At 45.8% G+C, this 18,751-nt stretch overlaps 1 protein-coding gene across 1 annotated transcript; it reads right to left on the bottom strand.

Moving 5' to 3' along the window:
- Positions 1–14,066: 14,066 nt before the first annotated feature.
- LOC120315861 (noggin-2-like) lies at positions 14,067–17,712 on the bottom strand. Its single transcript, XM_039360865.1, has one exon. It carries the CDS (start codon positions 16,012–16,014, stop codon positions 15,367–15,369), a length of 648 nt encoding a protein of 215 aa, XP_039216799.1. The 5' UTR covers positions 16,015–17,712; the 3' UTR covers positions 14,067–15,366.
- Between the last annotated feature and the right edge of the window lie 1,039 nt (positions 17,713–18,751).

Genomic DNA, 18,751 nt, shown 5'->3' with positions numbered 1-18,751 from the left:
CATGAACATCGGCTGGGTGACTTTGGGCCAATCGCCAGGAGGCTGTGAGTTCTAGTCCAGCCTTAGCCATGAACATCAGCTGGGTGACTTTGGGCCAATCCCCAGGAGGCTGTGAGTTCTAGTCCAGCCTTAGCCATGAACATCAGCTGGGTGACTTTGGGCCAATCCCCAGGAGGCTGTGAGTTCTAGTCCAGCCTTAGCCATGAACATCAGCTGAGTGACTTTAAGCCAATCCCCAGGAGATGGTGAGTTCTAGTCTCCCCCAAAGAAATAAATTATCTACTTTCTCTACTTCCAAATTTGCGGGAGACTTGCAACTCATCCACAACGTCAAATCTCCTCAGGCAGATGATACCATTTATTGCAGGATCCAATCTGGGTCTTAGTCTTCCAAACTTTTGGACTCGTACTGGAGCCCATCCTCAGGGAACTACCAGAATGTAGACTGACCCAATTGGATCCTGCAATAAATGGTATCATCTGCCAGAGAAGATTTATTATCCCGGGACACGTATATTTGCCTTCCATTTGGGATCTCATTTATTACTCCTTGGTTGAAAAAAAGTCAGACTTCTCTGTTCCCTTCTTCCAATCAGCTCCTGATAATCTTATTTTTGGAATATCTCCCATGGAGGTTGGTCCAACACGATTAAAGAGATATAGAAAATGCCCCTTTCTCTTGCCAATTTTCTATCTGGAAACGTCACTCAAAGGCCTCTATTAAAAAGAAAATGGAGTTGCCAACCTCCTAGTATTGCAATAGATTTAAGTAAAATATGTGTAAGGCTAAATACTCTCTCTCTCTCTCTCTCTCTCTCTCTCTCTCTCTCTCTCTCTCTCTCTCTCTCTCTCTCTCTCTCTCTCGCACACACACACACACACACACACACCAGATCTAGTCCTCCCCTCCCTTCCCCATCCTGAAATCTCACAGGAATGTGTTGTTCAATCAAGAACACGTGATGGAATGCACGAAGTGTCCACGCTTTTAAAGCACAGGAACATCTTCATTTGATCCCCTCGTGGGCTTTCTTCATGCCAAGCTTTGGAAATAAATCTTTGGTGTGAACAAGTAGTGAGATTCTAGCATCCATTTGACTGCCAAAACCACGTTTTTTGGGGAGCATCTCGGAGCATATGCGCTTCTGTTGGATTAATCTGACCTTTCTGGAGGAGTTATGATGTTCCGATGTTTTCTCTCTTTCCATGACTACTTTCCATAATATCCGATCCCGGTGATGCAGAGGCCGGGATCTTCTGCAACCCGTTTCTAAGAGGAAGTTGTATTGCGAGTGTCCATAATCAGAGCTCTTGAGCAAGTACTGGAGTGCATCACGTCAGATTGGAAAGCAAAATCACAAAACTGCTTCTCGCTTACTTTGGCCATGTCATCACTGGAGAAAGCCATGATGTTTAACCAATGAAGTAGAATATATGTCGCTCAGGGTTGAAATGTGGGGTCCTTGGTGCTCTCTGAGCTTGCTTGTTTCCTTGCAGACGTTTCATTACCCTAACTAGGTAACAACATCAGTGCTAAAGAGAGTGAGGTTTGCAAGGAGGAGGAGGAGGAGGAGGAGGAGGAGGAGGAGGAGGAGGAGGAGGAGGAGGAGGAGATGAGGGAGATTGTGGGGTCCCTGGTGCTCTCTGGGCTTGCTTGTTTCCTTGCAGACGTTTCATTACCCTAACTAGGTAACAACATCAGTGCTAGAAGAGAGTGAGGTTTGCAAGGAGGGAGAGGAGATTGTGCGGTCCTTGGTGCTCTCTGAGCTTCCTTGTTTTCTTGCAGACATTTCATTACCCAAACTAGGTTACATCCCCGGTGCTACTGTGTGCACTAGGACTGATGATGTTACCTAGTTTGGGTAATGAAACGTCTGGAAGAAAACGCCCAAGCTGAGAGAGCACCAAGGACCCCACAATTATATTTGGTAGAGTTAGTGGTAAAAGGAAACCAGACCATCAAAGAAACAATCTAGAACTAAGGAGAAATTTCCTGACAGTGAGAACAATGAATCAGTGGAAGGGTTTGCCTCCAGAAGTTGTGGGTGCTCCATCACTAGAGGTTTTCAAGAAGAGACTGGACAGTCACTTGTCTGGAAGGGTCTAGAGAGACTCCTGCTTGACAAGGGGATTGGACGATTAAACTGGGCCAACCTATTTTCTAAAGCACTAGGAAGGCAAGACAAAAAACAATGGATGGAAACTAATCAAGGAGAGATCCAACTTAGAACTAAGGAGGAATTTCCTAATGGTGAGAACAAATAACCAATAGAACAAGTTGCCTTCAGAAGCTGTGGACGCTCCATCACTTAAGGTTTTAAAAAAGAGATTGGATAATCAGTGGTGCAGGGGGTTGGACTAGAAGACCTCCAAGGTCCCTTCCAACTCTGTTATTGTATTAATTAGTCTATTATTCTGTTACCCTTTTTATTCCAGGAGGTACCCAACTTTAGTGCAACTTTTATTCTTGCAGTGTAGCATTTTGCCACTAGATGGGAGAATCCTCTTAGGATCAAGACATTCTCTGTCCTTCTGCTTTGAAGGTGGCTTTTTAAAAAGGGCTTTCAAGAGAATAAATCTGCACGGTCTTCAGTGAGTGGCTGTGATTTAATTTCCCAGCAGATTAATCTACTGTCAAAAATGACTTTCAAATCTGTTCATTAAAAGCTTATGGGATCATCTGTAGGTTTTAATAAGGGGCTACTGGACAGCAACGGTCCACCACATTAACCATTATAGCTATGTTAACAGAAGCTGAGAATTGTAGTCCATGTAGATTAGGGGTCTTCAAACTTGGCCCTTCTATGACTTGTGGACTTCAACTCCCAGAATTCCTCAAGTCATCAAAGGGCCAAGTTTGAAGACCCCTGATGTAGATGACGTCAGAAGTCTTCTCCGTCTCTCATCCCATTCTTGGTTTATGTGGCCTATCTTTCCACCTGGCTAACTAGGTTTGTATATCCATGAGGTTCAACAGTTTGGGGTTGATCGTGCTGGATGAACCCAGCCATTGTGTAGGAGAAAAGCAGGCAGAGCTGAAGGGGGGAGTTAAGTGCGTCATCAGTCTAGAGCTGTTACGTTGTCGCAAATGATCCAAGTCCCACCCTTGTTGGCTCTTATCTGGCACAAAATTAGTACTGAACTTTAGTTGACTAGATTCTTGTTTGTGGGCTTGAATAAATCTTCTGTGTTGCTAGCTAACGATGGTCCTGATCCTTTGTGCCCAACACATTGTGAATTATGGGTTAGCATAATGTTTGTCATTTTACCTTGGCTTGATCCAACTATCCATGGTCTATTGTTCCAATATTTGAGGGGCTCCTACAAAGATGAGGGGGTCAAACTATTTTCCAGAGCACCAGAAGGCAGGACAAGAAGCAACCGATGGAAATTAGCCAAGGAGAGAAGCAACCTAGAACTAAAGGAGAAATTTCCTAAATGTAAGAGCAATCAACCAATGGAACAGCTTGCCTTCAGAAGTTGTGGGTGCTCCATCACTGGAGGCTTTCAAAAAGAGACTGGACAATCATTTGTCTGAAATGGTGTAGAGTCTCCTACTCAAGCAGGGGGTTGGACTAGAACAGTGGTTCTCAACCTTTTTAATGCTGCGACCCCCAACCGGTCGTAAGTCGAGGACTACTCAACTGGTGCAGCACCGTTTGCAGAATGGGACTTTTGGCGGGCTCAGCAGGGCAGAGACAGCCTGGACAGTTCCTATTGGCTTTTGAAAGCCAATAGAATTAGACTCTATTCAAGAGAGTCTATTCTATTGGCTTTCAAAAGCCAATAGAATAAAAGGGAGTAGCACAGCTAAGGAAAAGGGGAAAAAAATGGCGGACTGCGTTGTTTGGCGACCCCCGTGAAATGGTTGTTCGACCCCAAATGGGGTCCCGACCCACAGGTTGAGAACCACTGGACTAGAAGATCTGAGGTCCCTTCCCACTGTTTTATTCTACGTTCTGTTGGCAGAAGAGTCTTGAAAAAAAGGCATTTTTGTTAGGAGACAAGACTGTAAGGCAGCACGTTGTGGTGGTTGCCACACATTCACCCAGAGAGACATGATTTGATGATTGTGGTGGGTATAAATACAATAAATAGATAAATGTTCTGATGGCGCCTTTCAGCTAGGCAGAGAAATTCTATATCTCCAGAGGGGGGAAAAGGAGAATAGATTTCATAAATATGATTTCACAATTTTCCTTGCTCTGGGAGAAAAGAAGAATTTTTTTTTTCATAAAGATCTCGAAAAATGTTGCAAAAATAAGACAAGCCCCTTCTAAATGCATCTCCCTTCCAAATGCTCATATATACAGGTTAAATTAAACTGTCTCCCTCTTTAAAAAAAAAATTCTTAATTACTTAAATATTGGGTAAGGGAATTGGAATATTGTGTAACAAGGAATTTAAAGAGGGAAAGCTGATTCTCACATATTTTTACCAACAAGAAATATGTTTCTTCGCTCCCTGTGTGCAAATACCATATCGCCAAATAAATGAGAATTGTTGATGGGTGAACAAAAAATATCTGCATACAAGTTCATTCTTTTATAGATACTGATATAAAATAAAGACAGGAGTCCTATCTATATATCTAACGTATCTGTCTGTCTACACACTTACATCAGTGTTTTTCAAATGAAGATATGGGTCATATGTATATATCTAACATGTCTTTCTGTCCTTCTGTCTATTCATCTATCCATTCATCCATCCATCATCTCTCTCTCTCTCTCTCTCTCTCTCTCCCCCCCCCCCCTGCCTTCCCATCTACATCACTGTTTTTCAGATGTGTGGACTTTAACTCCCAGAATCCCTCAGCTGGCATAGGAAATTCTGGGAGCTGAAAATCACACATCCTAAAGTTGCCAAGTTTGAAAGAAACATTGATGTATATCTATATCTGCCTATACTGTAGTTTGCAAGTCTGAAATTGCAAAATTACATAATGGTGTAGAGCACTCTCAGTATGTCCTGGAAGCAGATATGTGTATGTGGGTGCACACATCCGTATTCTGTCAAGAAAAAGAAAGAAAGAAAGAAAGAAAGAAAGAAAGAAAGAAAGAAAGAAAGAAAGAAAGAAAGAAAGAGGTGAGTGAAGAAAGAAAGAGAAAGAAAGAAGGGAGGGAAAAAGAAAGAAAGAAAGAAAGAAAGGACTGAGTGAAGAAAGAAAGAAAGAAAGAAAGAAAGAAAGAAAGAAAGAAAGAAAGAAAGAAAGAAAGAAAGGAGGGAGGGAGGGAAAGGAAGGAAGGAAGGAAGAAAGAAAAGATTCTAACATCCTTTTGCAGAAACCATGTCAGCCACCAGTCCTACCCTCAGTTTATTTCCCAAGACGCTACCCTACAAGCGATCTCTGCATGTTCCTGAAAACACAGCAGAACAAAATGTGGTAAGACACGAAGGGGCCATTTGTAACCAAATCCTATTACACCAGATACGGCTGGGATTAGGTCAGAAATATTTTCCCAGAATACCCTCCCCCACCGCCCCAAAGCCTTCTACAGATGTTCACAGCCCATTCCCCAGATGTTGTTCCTTTCCCAAGACAAGTTTCCCTTTTGCTTTTCAAGAACACCAGGAATGACCACCCATCTTTCTGCTCTCAAGGACCAAGCAAAAGTTCAACGCAGGTAGTCCTTGACTTATGATCACAATTTGGGAACTAAACAACCCAGGCAGTTGTTAAATGGCTCATTTGACAAGCTATTTTTTGAGGGGGGGGGCATAGTTGTTACAACTTGTGGCTTCTGTTACAGGTAATCTTCAACTTATAACAGTTTGTTTACTGGTCTTTCAAAGTTACAACGGCAGGTAAAACAGTGACTTATGACCATTTTTCACACTTAACAACCATTGCAGCATCCCCAGGGCCATGTGATCAAAATTCAGACACACGGCAGCCGACTCATATTTACGACAGTTGCAGAGTGTCCCAGGGTCATTGTGATCCTATTTTGCGATTTTCAATAGCGGCAAGAAAAAGTCAAAGTCAAAACTCACTTAGCAAATGTCTTGCTTAGCAACAAGAGGTTTTGGGCTGCATCGTAAGTCAAGGACGGCCTGCATTTAAGTAAGAATTGGGTGCATATTCTGGGAAAGCCGGTTCGATGTATCCTGGTCAAGGTCCTCTCTCTGTAGAAAGAATAGAAAGAAAGCCCTTTGGATCCCCTGCCCTCTTCTCTAATAGTCCAGTGGTTCTCAACCTGTGGGTCGGGACCCCATTTGGGGTCGAATGACCATTTCACGGGGGTCGCCAAACAACGCAGTCCGCCATTTTTTCCCCCTTTTCCTTAGCTGTGCTACTCCCTTTTATTCTATTGGCTTTTGAAAGCCAATAGAATAGACTCTCTTGAATAGAGTCTAATTCTATTGGCTTTCAAAAGCCAATAGGAATTGTCCAGGCTGTCTCTGCCCTGCTGAGCCCACCAAAAGTCCCATTCTGCAAACGGTGCTGCACCAGTTGAGTAGTCCTCGACTTACGACCGGTTGAGTAGTCCTCGACTTACGACCGGTTGGGGGTCGCGGCATTAAAAAGGTTGAGAACCACTGTAGTAGACAGAAATTCAATTTATTCTGGGGCATCTTCACCCCTAAGGGAAACGTTCATCAGTGGCAATGCGAAAAAAAAAAAAACACAAGTGGCCCCAGAAGTGAGCAAATATATTGTCTCCATTACGTTTGTAGTAATGACAAAATCAACTTGGAGAAGAACCCTGGGACTGAACTCTCCTTCAGCCACAATGATTCAGAAAGCCAGTTTGGTCTCATGGGGAAGGCACCAGGCTAGAAAACAGGAGATGGTGAGTTCTAGTCCCACCTTAGGCACAAAAACAGGTTGGCTGATTTTGAGCTCATCACCAGGAGATGGTGAGTTCTAGTCCTGCCTTAGGCATGGTATCCGAAGCAGAACATCCAGTTTCAGTCACAGTTTGTTCCATACAGCATCAACCTTGTGAACTCTCAAGCGTCCTCTTTCCGCTACGTATTCAAGATGGACAGTGATTAATATTTATGTTATTTATACGTTAGGGTGTGGGTTTATAAATATGTCGTATATAGCATGTTTAAAGGTGTGTTGTGTATGTGTACACTTTTGAGAGCAAGCAACCAAATTTCATTTTTAATGTGTGCCAATGTGCCCACGGTAAAAAATGACAATAAAGGTTATCTGTCTGTCTGTCGGTCGGTCAGTCGGTCTGTCTGTCTTTCTATCTGTCCATCCGTCCATCCGTCCATCCATCCATCCATCCATCCATCTATCTATCTATCTATCTATCTATTTACCTACCTACCTACCTAAAACTGGTTGGCTGATTTTGGGCCAATCACTGAGAGATGGTGAGTTCTAGTCCTAGGTGATTTTGGAGCAGTCCCTGCCTCTAAGCCCAGCCTACCTCACAGAACCATGGTCATGGGGAAGATAAGAGGAGGAAGGTGTGATGGATATGTTTGCATTATTTGTAAAAAATAATAAAGGTGGGAAACAAACAAACCAACAAACAGTCCTGGGTATCTGCAGCCTATAGCTTTATCTTGGCCAAACCTTCTATGTGGTTTTGTCCCAAGAGTAAAAAAAATTCAGCTGCTTTAGTTTTCTGGAAGAAAAAATTAAGGACCTCTTCCGGTCAAGCTTGATTTCTGGTGAAGCAATACCTTCTCAGGATCAGATGTCCTCAGAGATACTGTGGCCAAGATCCTACTTTCCCTGGAGCCAAGTCAAGGTCAACATGTGGTCTTCTCTTCACCTCTGAATAGGCAAATGGAGCGATGGCCTTAAAAGCACCCTCGGTTAGCATCCACCATTATATTTAACGAGGGAATCCAGTTTAAGTGTTGCCATGCATCCTTCCTCTTCATGTTTCTAGCCATTATTAGCATCCGCCGTTCCGTTCTACATCCTCTTCCCAAATTATCCATTTTGTCCTCACATGCTCTGTCCTGCCTGGGATTGAAAGGGGGGGGGGCTTGGCCTCCCCTTGGTAATATTGCTGAGGCTCTTTTTTAAAACAACAACAACAACAACAACTAACTTCTCTTGCTAATTTCAACATTCCTCTGAAACTATTTAACATCTCTTGTCCTCTTTTCTGACGGCTCTCATTTTGCTGGTGTGGTTCACACCTGTTGTTCTTTCAATTAAAAGCTGGGATATTTTCCTTTCAAGCACCAAGATCCAATTCCAGAAAGTCCTAAGGACGTGCCAGTACGATTGAAGGCATTTGAGTCTACTTTTTTTTCTGAATTAGGCTTGTTTTTCTCCTGGATTGATTGCCCTCATGTGCATTAAACTCTAACCAGATGCAGAGGAATTTAAAGACAGCATCTCCTGATAGTGTCTTTCTTCTTCTTCTATGCTTGGGTGGGGGGAATCACCTGTGATATTTTGCTGCATCTGGCAGGTGTTAATAGCAGCTAAGAAAACGTTGCCAAGTTTTATCCAGTTTGTTTGCCTAGTTTTACTGTAAAGATATAGTAATGGGAGGAGATGGGCAGGTTTGAAACATGAAAGATAGGCGATAGATAGATAGACAGACAGACAGACAGACAGACAGATAGATAGACAGATATAGATAAATAGAAAGATAGATAGATAGATAGATAGATAGATAGATGGATGGATGATAAATAGATGATAAATACATAGATAGATAGATAGATAGATAGATAGATAGATAGATAGATAGATAATAAATAGATGATAAATAGAAAAATAGATAGATAGATAGATAGATAAGACAGATACAGACGAGAAAAATACATATATAATAGAGAAGGAAGGAATGAAAAGATAGGAGAGAGAAATGGGAAAGAAAGAAACAACAAGATCAGAAATAAAAAGATAGATGGAAGGAAGGAAGGAAGGAAGGAAAGATAGGAGAAAGAGACATGAGAAAGAAAGAATGAGATGAGAAATAAAAAGAAAGAAGACAGACAGATAGAATGTTGCATGTCTGAATGTGCCTCCCCTCTTCTTCTCTTTATCCATGAGTGAATTAAGAGGGTCTTGTCCCACATACTTTCTCAAACTACATTTCTAGCCCAGAGTCAGATTACTATGATCTAACCATTGTCTTGGTAACGCCTCTTCTTCTTGTTCCTCAAGGCCACTCCACCTTCCCCCTACACCTATAGAGAGTGAGATGGCCAGCTGCATTTACATTTCAATTTAATTCAGATAAATAAGATTTGTCAGTTCTGGGACTAATATCTGCACCATTTGAATTGCAAAGACAGCCTTGGGCAAGGCGAATCCCACAATCTCAGGGGCTTTGCAACATTCCTTCTTCCTGAAGTCTTTTCAATATTATCGGATCAGCCTAGTATGGATCCCAGCACAGGAAAGGAATATGCTAATTGGTTTAGATCAAGTTCTCCCTGGGATGATATGGAGGAAGTCCTGGGTATCCCAACTGAGCCGAGGGTATGACTTGAAATAAAAGATTTGCATCTATGCAAATGTTCAAAAAGGATCAGGGCAGTTGTAGAATGTGTCAGTGGAGAAATGCTAAAATACAGAGGTGCTTAGTTAATACAGTATTAACCTTGAGAACCCTCACATTTCCTCCTTCCGCTACGTATTCAAGATGGACTGATTAATATCTATATGTTTATATGTAAGAGCGGAGGTACAGACATATATTGCATGTAGCATGTTTATATGTGTGTTACGTACATGTATAATTTTGAGAGCAAGCAACAGGATTTCATTTTTAATCTGTGCCAGTTAAAAAAAAATGACAATAAAAGTTATCTATCCATCTATTATGGAATGACTGTCCAACAGGTACCTCTTGACTTACAGCCATTTGTTTTGTGGCTGTAAGTCAAGAGGTACCTGTTACAACATTACAGGTACCTCTTGACGTAAGTCAAGAGGTACCTTATTGTTCAACGTTACAATAAGGTTGAAAACGTCACCTAGAACCAGTCCTAGCACTTATAACTGTTGCAGCATCCCCATGATCCTAATTTGGGTGTTTGGCAACTGGCATGTATTTATGATGGATGCAAGAGTCCCAGAGTAGTATGGTCTCCATTTGCAGCTTCCAAAAAGCAAAATCAGTTGGGGGGGGGGAGGCATATTCACTTAACAATTGTGTGATTTGCTTAACAAAGAGCAGGAAACTGGCAGCTCACTCAACAACTACTTCTTTAGCAATGGATGTTCTGATCCCAACTGTCCTAAGTTGAAGACTACCTATCAGTGTGTGTGTGTGTGTGTGTGTGTGTCTGTCTCTTTGTGTGAAGATTACATGTTTGCCTAATGATTGAAAGAACGAACATTCGTAGTTTAGTATATTTATGGACAATGCATCAGGAATGTTTTTGGAGATTCTCAGTCATCCAGGTCATGGTTGTTCCAAAGATGCTTTTTTTCAGGAAGCAACTAGACTTTGTTTTTTCTTTGAAGACGTTTCGCTTCTCATCCAAAAAGCTTCTTCAGCTCTGACTGGATGGTGGGGAATGGAAGGATTTATACTCCTTGCAGACCGCTGATCATTTGCATTCTTTCAGAGAGTGGTTGAGGCCACTTGGAGGTTTACCTGTGGTCTCAAGATCACCTGAGTGGTGCAAATGGGTGTGGAGCCTTCTCGGAACTGCTGAAAGGACTGTGTTGTAGACTGGAGATAGATTCACTATCTCACTCAGGTGCACCACTCAGGTGACCCTGAGGACACAGATAAATCTCCAAGTGGCCTCAACGACTCTCTGAAAGAATGCAAATGACCAGCTGTCTGCAAAGAGTATAAATCCTTCCATTCCCCACCATCCAGTCAGAGCTGAAGAAGCTTCTTGGATGAGAAAAGAAACGTCTTCAAAGAAAAACGGAGGTCCAGTTGCCTCTTGAAAAAAGCACCTTTGGGACGCACCAGGAATGCTTGTGATGAATTTATAGGTGTGCTATTGGAGTAATGAACGTTCAGGATGTGTGTGGATAACACCACATGGTTGGCTGAGAACGCAAACACTTGGCGCAAATGTTAGAAAGAGGATGGGATGCAAGTTAGAGTTCCTAACGTAACAACTTGCAGCGATTTGCTTAACAACGGTGGTGAGAGAGGTCGTAAAACGGGTCATAATGCATTTGACAACTTGTTTCACTCGGCAACACAAATTTTGGGCTCCTTTGTGGCCGTTAAGGCGTAGGCTACCTGTATATGAACCATGGAAGCAAGGATGGAAAAAAGTGACAGAGAGGTACAGCGAAGGGGGTGGCATTGAAAGAGAACCCTGTGGGGTGGCAGAAGAAATGGGAATCAGTCAAAATATTAAAAACGCCATGCAGATGAATATTTCACGGTCATTGTATCTGTAAAGGGGATGGTTAGCCCTTTGGTCTTGTGTTCTGCGAGAAAGGAGACCAGATAGCTCTCAAAGACCCCCCCACACACACCTTAACAGGAAGTCCCAAATAATTGAATGCTAGAATTTCAGGTCTTCCTTGATCCAAGATTCTTCTGGAGATTCGCCAGAAGACAAACTAGCGGCCTTCCAATACTTGAGAGATTGTCACAGAGAAGAGGGGACGCACCTACTCTGCAAAGCACTGAGGGGAGGGCAAGATGGAACAGGGGGAAGCTTATATCAAAGAGAGATCCAGCCTAGAATTAAGGAGAAAGTTTCGGAAGAATTAATCAATGGAGCCACTTACCTCCGGACGTTGTGGGCGCTCCATCACTGGAGGTTTTTAAGAAGAGGCTGGACAGCTGTTTGTCTGGAATGGTATACGGTCTCCTGCTTGAGCAGGGGGCTGGACTAGAAGACCTCCAAGGTCCCTTCCAGTCCTATTATTCTATGTTCTAATAAGAGTTGGTTTCGTTTTGGATTTTGCTATGCTGTTAGGGGCAGGACAAACGTGCCCTATGTTTTTTTTACCCGACAGAACTTGACTTATCCGTGAGACGTATCTGTGATCTTTCTCTCAAACAGTGCCGTCGAGTCATTTTTGACTGCTGGGGATGGCCGGAGAAGTCCCTGCGGTTTTCCCGGCAAGATTTCCTGTAAGTAGATTGCCACTCAAGGGCCTTCTTCCTAGTGGTGAAACACACTAAGTCAACCCAGCTGGATTTGTGCCCAAGGCAGGACTAGACTTCAGATCTTTTTAGTTTGTAATCCAGTACCTTCACCTCTAGAGCAGTGTACTTCAAACTAGGCCACTTTAACAGGGGTAGACATCAACTCCCAGAATTCCCTAGCCAGTAAAGGCTGGAGAATTCTGGGAGTTGAAATCCACACCCCTTAAAGTTGAGTTTGAACTTCTGTAGACCAAACTGCTCTTCTTTTTTTTCTCTCTCCCTCTTTCTTTCTTTCTTTCTTTCTTTCTTTCTTTCTTTCTTTCTTTCTCTTTCTTTCTTTCTTTCTTTCTTTCTTTCTTTCTTTCTTTCTCTCTCTCTCTCTTTCTTTCTTTCTCCTTCCTTCCTTCCTTCCTTCCTTCCTTCCTTCCTTCCTTCCTTCCTTCCTTCTTCCCTCCCTTCCTTCTCTTTCTTCTCTTCCTTCTTCCCTCCCTCCCTGCCTTTTTTTCTCCCTCTCCTTAATTGTAAAAAGTAAGAACTTGGATTCAAATTCAAGTAGTTGCTCTTGTTCACTTTCATTTCCTATCCCCCTCTTCATGATAATTGTTGCAAAATATATACACTGATGACATACTGAAAGCCAAAAGCCAGATGTGGTCTTTAGGATACGGTTGCACCGAGGTTTACATGTTGAGTGACAAGCACATAATCCCCTGTAAAATATCGCAAGAACAGACTCTCGATAACAACGTTCTTTTTCCAGATCGATTTTAGCCGCGTGTATTTTTCTCTCTGGTGTGTGCATTAAATAATTTTAAAAAAACTGCCCCCAAACAATCTCAATTTAATCCTACAGGGCATCTCTACCACCAAGACTGTCCTCTCCTGTCCCACTAGTATTTTTTTTTTCAATGCACAAATTGCAAACTTGATGAAAAGGCAGAGAACTGGGGACAAATAAATAGAAATAACAGATGCAGCTTCCGGGAGAATGCAGGTGGACAGTTTTTGAACTTAAGAGGGTGAAAATTATGCTAGGCTCCTAATGCATTCAACTGCACTTTTGAAACGAGACAAGGAATTTAGGGAGTCAAAGCAGAAATTGGGATGAGATCAACTTAGCAGGTGTTCCAGCAATCAACCTGGCTAACAGTCATCAGTCAGACCTCAGACTCCAGGGATTCAGTTGAAACCCATTTCCTTTTCCCATTAATAGGAGTTACAAAGATTTGTTTCACTGACACCAAAGAGGAAACAAAGCAAGATTGGGATGCACTTTTCCAGTGAACACACACACTCACAAGATTAGTAACAGCAACCATTTGTTAGAAGTCAAAGGTGTCTCCGATATCCTTCCAACATTGGCAAATTAACTTTCAAGAATGGGGATACGTTCCCGATTTTTAAAACATCTGTCCCACAATTGGGGGGGGGCGGATTTTGTCCAGGACTTTTCATAGCTCAGCCCTTCATCATACGGCAAATGTGCAAAGCCACTTGTCACGGGAGACAGTTCCGATAACCCAGTGTCTAAAATGTAGTCTTATAAAGTCATTACAGGTAGTCCTTGGCTGACAACAGTTCATTTAGCGACCGTTCAGAGGTGCAACTGAAAAAGCGACTTAGGACCCTTTTTCACCCTTATGACCGTTTGCAGCGTCATGTGATCAAAATTCAGACGCTTGGCAACTGGCATGTACTTAGGACGGTTGCAGTGTTCCAGGGTCATGTGATCTCCTTTTGCGAGCTTCTGACAGGCAAGGTCAATGGGAAAGCCAACTTAACAACTGTGTTACTAACTTAACAACTGCACTCCTCCACTTAACAACTGGAGCAAGAAAGGTTGTAAAGGGGGGGGCAATGCTCACTTAACCATCTCTCTTAGCAACAAACATTTTGGGCTCCTTTGTGGTTGTAAGTCAAGGACTACTTGTATGTATTTTATTGCAGTGTTTGGTTAACATGTCTTAGATCCTTATTCAAGACACCCCGTTTTGGTTATTTCATGCTGTACTTAGATTTTTGCTACTATATTTCTCAGAGATCTTTAAAACATCTTCTTCAAAGATAGAGTTTATTGCTAAAAATGTTTTGCTCAGTCACGGCTGATATGTACACTGATATGTTGTCCCAAGGATATTCAAGTAAACATTTTCAATATCTCTAGCTTTCCCTCTCCGCCCTTCTATACACAAACGTTAAAAATAAATAAACTGTACACGAGAAAGTTCTTTTAACATCTCTACATTACTATATGTATTTCCCCCTCCCCCCCAAAAATCACTCTTTCATAACAACATATACTTAAAAAACAAAACAAAATATCCTTATTCAATATACATTTTAAAAAAAAAAAACACAACCCTAGACAACTCTGAAAATTTGTCTGAAGATTCAGTAACAAGTTTGGAAAAGGCAAAACAAACAACCAGGAGCACAGGAATCAGAAATCAGGGCATTTTAAAGGAGCTCTAAGGATCGGGCATTATAAACCAGCATTGTAGGAAAATATCTTCTCTTTCTTATATGACAAAGGAAACTGCACAATTTCAAAATGGTTGAAGTTTCAATATGTGGTCCTGCATTGTTTTTTTTTTCTTATTATTATTAACAAGAATTTAAAAACACACACACACGCACACAACAACAACACAAAAAAAAACCCCACAACAGGATTCCCTCCTTCTTTAAAACTCTCTATATGTACAGCGGGTGGCGATTCTAAATTTTGTTAGAACGCTATATACGTATAAAAATAGACATCTCAGTGTAGTGCTTAGCTTTTTTTTTTTTTTCCTTCCTCACGGCCTGCACTGCAGTTCCTCCGGGGTTTTTTTTTTTCCCATTTCAAATAAAATAAAATAATTAAAAAAGAGAGAAGGGGAAAGGAGGGAGGGAAGGAGGGAAGCAGGGAGAGAGGCAGGGTAAAAAAAAATAACAGTGCAAAGGGTTTTGGGGAAAGAGGACAGAGAAACGATAAAGCGAAGTGTCTGTAGTCTCTTTGTCAACATGAGACTCCCTAAACATTTTTTCAATTCAACCCTCCGAAGCTTCGCTGGGGGGGGGGTGTTGGAGGATGATTGGCACCTGTCAAGTCCGTCAACCCAGATGGCTTGAGTTCCTAGCCACCTTCTCCCCGATGATGCTTCAGCCTTCGGGGCGGATCCCGGTGTAGGATCTGGTGTAGCCTCACGTCCTCTCCTCCTTCCCCCACACCCCAAAGCATTAGCGGGGGCTTCCAGCTCAGGCTCTCTGGACCGAGAGCCCCATCTGCATCACGCAGGCTGCATCCATCCGGGGGGAGGAAGGAGGAAATGTCCCCCCCCCAAGTCCTCCGTCTCCCCCCCTCCCATAATTAACAGGAGCATTTGCACTCTGAAATCACCGGATACTGAACGGGGATCCACGTGCAGTATTTCTGCTTGGACCATCCTTGGCAGTACCATCTCAAGAAGGTCTTGGTGACCGACTTGACCGGCTTGCAGGCCATCCCCTCGGGGAAGGAACAGGACCGCTCGGCCATACAGTTCCCTTCCTTGATGTACCGAGGCCAAAACCGGCTGCCCAGGTCCTTCCAGGTATACATCACCGGACAGTAGGTGTACGCCCAAAGCCACTGGAGAAATTTTCGCCTGGCTTTTTTCCCTATCTTGACCTTGGTCCTATAGGGCGTCTCGGCTAGGTCCAGCTTCTTCAGCTCGCCGGGTAGAGCTCCCTGACCTTTGAACTTGTGCAAAGGCTCCAAGCTGGAGAGGTTTCCCTGAGCTGGCGCTGCCACCGACATGAAGTTGGGGTCAAAATGGCTGCCCAGCTTCTTGCGTAAAGTCCGGTCGTCCAAGTCTTGCTCCTTGGGGTCATATTCGGGATCCGGATGCTCGATAATATCCTTGATGGGCAGGTTGTCGCTCGGGGAAGGGCGGAGCCGAAGGTAGGGCTGGAAGGAGCCCGGCTGAAGCAGCAGCGCCAAGGAAGAGCAGACCAGGAGCGCTTGCGGGGCCTTCATGCTCTCGGTCCCCCAGCCAGGGATCCCTTGGAGATTGTTTGCCCAGCCCAGCCCGAGCAAGGAAGGAGGGCGGCCAACGGCTGCTGCTGCTGCTGCTGCCTTTCTCTCTCTGTCTCTTCCGATTGTTCCCAAGGGGGGGGGAGTTATTCTTCCGCAGACCCCCTTGCCAAGTCCAAGCACTGCATAGATAGGTTGAGACAAAATCCAACAAGGCCCCTGGCTTTAAATAGCTCGCCCAGGGGTTAGGTGACAGATGTGCAGGCCAGATCGCTTTTTACGCTGCTGCTGCTGCTGCTGCTGCTCCTTGTGCAGCTTGCAGGGGGAAGAGCAAGAAAAACATGGGGTGCCGGGGTGGGGTGGGGCTGGAGAGAGTGGGGACAAACCAATGGCCTTTGTGGGAGGGGGTGTCAAGGAGCAGTGGTCCCCCTCTTCAGACCCCAAAGGGCAACGGTTCCTTTTTTTAAAAGCACCCTCCTTCCTCTTCTTCTTTCTCTCCCCTCCTTTCTCTCTCTCTCCCTCTCTCTCCCCCAAAATTCACAGCGGTCCCGAGTCCATCCCCATGGTGACAGCTGGACTTAGACCCACGGCAACATGTCTAGACTGCATGACAGAGTTTGGCGTGAGATGGGAGGCCCAGAATAAAACCTTCTTTTATAGATGGGGAAGCCGTGAAAAAGAGGGGAAAGACTTGGCGACAGCAAGGGCCGGGGGGGGGGTTGCGGGGGAAGGAGCAGCAGGAGGATGGGAGTCAGAGACTCTCAGGTCCCGAGAAACGCTCCCAGTTTTGGGAAGAAAGGGGAGGGGGGGGTCTCTTCCAACTTTTCAGTTGGGGGTGGCTGTTTTTTGTCCCCCCCCTTCTCTCCCCCGTGCCTCCCTTCTCTTCTTTTAGCTCCTCAAATCGGAAGGGCCGGGGACTCCCCAGGAAAGCCGCGTCCCCGGTGCAAAGCGGGGCTTCATCGCCGAGCTTGGTGGGGTGGGGTGGGGTGGGGGGGACGGCAGCGAGGCCGGCGAACTGCCTCCGGGCTTTTCAGCGCCCTGATCCCGGCGGGTTGCCGTTCAGCATCGCGGGCGCCCGGTTGCAAATCCAGCCGGTGGCGGAGACGACAAGATCCCGGTGCTTCGGAGGCGGCGGAGGCGGCTGTGCGTGTGTGTGTGTGTGTGTGTGTGTGTTTGTGTGTGTGTGTGTGTGTGTGTGTGTGTGTGTGAAGAGAAGCGCCTTTCCTGGAGAGAAATGGGGAGTGGGGGGGGGGCTCCGCGTCTTCGGAAGGGGGTGGATGAAAGCCAAATCCCCCCCCAACTCTGCCCGGATCCGGCGGCGGCTCGGGCGGGTGGGCGCAGGGCTCAGTGCTCAGGATCGCGATGGGCGCCGTCCGGGTCCCGGGGCTGAGCTTCGCAGGCTGGAGAAGAGCCGGAGGAAGCGGCGGTTGCGGCTGCAGGGCTCAGACGCTCCGCGGCTCTGCTGTGGCGCCCGGCCGATAGGCAGGCAGGCTGGCTGGCTGGCTGGGCTGCGATCGCGGCTGGCCGGCTGGCTGGCGTCTGCTTTCCCCGGGCGCGCTCCCTCGGCCTCGGCGACAGGCGACGGCGGCGGTTCCTCCCCGCGCCTCGCTCCGCTCTGCAGCCAGCGCGCGTCTGCCGCGCCGCGCTCGCCGGAGCCCAAGTTAAGTATCGCCCCCTCCGCGGCAGCCAAGTGTCAACGGAGCGGCCCTCCCCTCCCCTGCCCTGCCCCGCCCGGCCCTCCAGGGAAGCCGTGGGGCCCGCCGGCCGGGGACTGGGTCCTAGCGCCGCTCCCCCCCGCCCCATCCCTCCGATTCATGGGGGGCTCTTTCCTTCCCCCCCTCCGCCCTATGGCCAGACAAACGCAACGGGTCAGGTTTGGGCTCCGGGTTTGGTATTTTGGGGGGGGGGGCTGTTGCAGAAAGCGGGTTCGGAAAAGATGCGGGTTCTGCCGCGCGCGTGTGAAGGCAGGGGAGGATGCGTGCACGCCCCGCCGTTGCGGGCGGGGGAACTTTGCCCGGAGAGGGCGAGGGGCGCCGCAGCCTAGCCTGGGTTTCTTTCCGAATTGCGGGGGGGGGGATGGAAACCCTGGTTTTGAAGCCGGGTGGGGAGGGTGGGTGGGGGGTGGCAACGCTCGGGCAGCACGTATGAATGCGTGGTGAGGGTGGGATGGGGTGGGGAAAGAGCTGCGCGATCTTAAGCCGGGGCTGATGCAGGAATGAAAGGGGGGGGGGGGAAGGGAAGATGTGGATGTTGAGGAAGGGAAAGGAGTAACTCGGGTGTCAAGGATGTGGGGACGGGGAGATGCGGGACTAGGTCTCGTTTTTCTTGGCCTTTGGGGTGGGGTCTTCAGGCCGACGTCCGCCGATTGTCTCCCACTACGTTGGAAAGAATAGCTCGTTTCAAAAACCCCTCTCCTACTACCACTAGAATCCTCCAAAGATGTGAACATACCTGTGTGTGTGTGTGTCTGTGTGTGTGCGCACATGCACACGGATGCAAGGGGAAGCAGAGAACTGATGGGGTGAGAAAATTCAAGGCGCTCTGCACATGCTCTGAGACACTATTTGCTCTCTTATTCTGGCAGCTGAAGCTTCCAGCTGAATCTTGATCCTGTCACTGAACACTACCATCTTCCACAAATTTGGGGGGGGGGTGGAGCGCCACTCCCAAGAGCCAACACAAAGGGGAAATACGCATCTCTCTTTGTCTGTTTCATTTCTTTCCAGACCCCAAAATATTT

This window comes from Crotalus tigris, unplaced genomic scaffold (assembly GCF_016545835.1).
Source record: "Crotalus tigris isolate CLP2741 ecotype Arizona unplaced genomic scaffold, ASM1654583v1 scf7180000019173.45859301935:6455823, whole genome shotgun sequence".
In the NCBI taxonomy this organism is placed as follows: domain Eukaryota; kingdom Metazoa; phylum Chordata; class Lepidosauria; order Squamata; family Viperidae; genus Crotalus; species Crotalus tigris.
The sequence above is the reverse complement of the archived record's forward strand: the minus strand, read 5'-3'. Positions and strand labels throughout refer to the sequence as shown.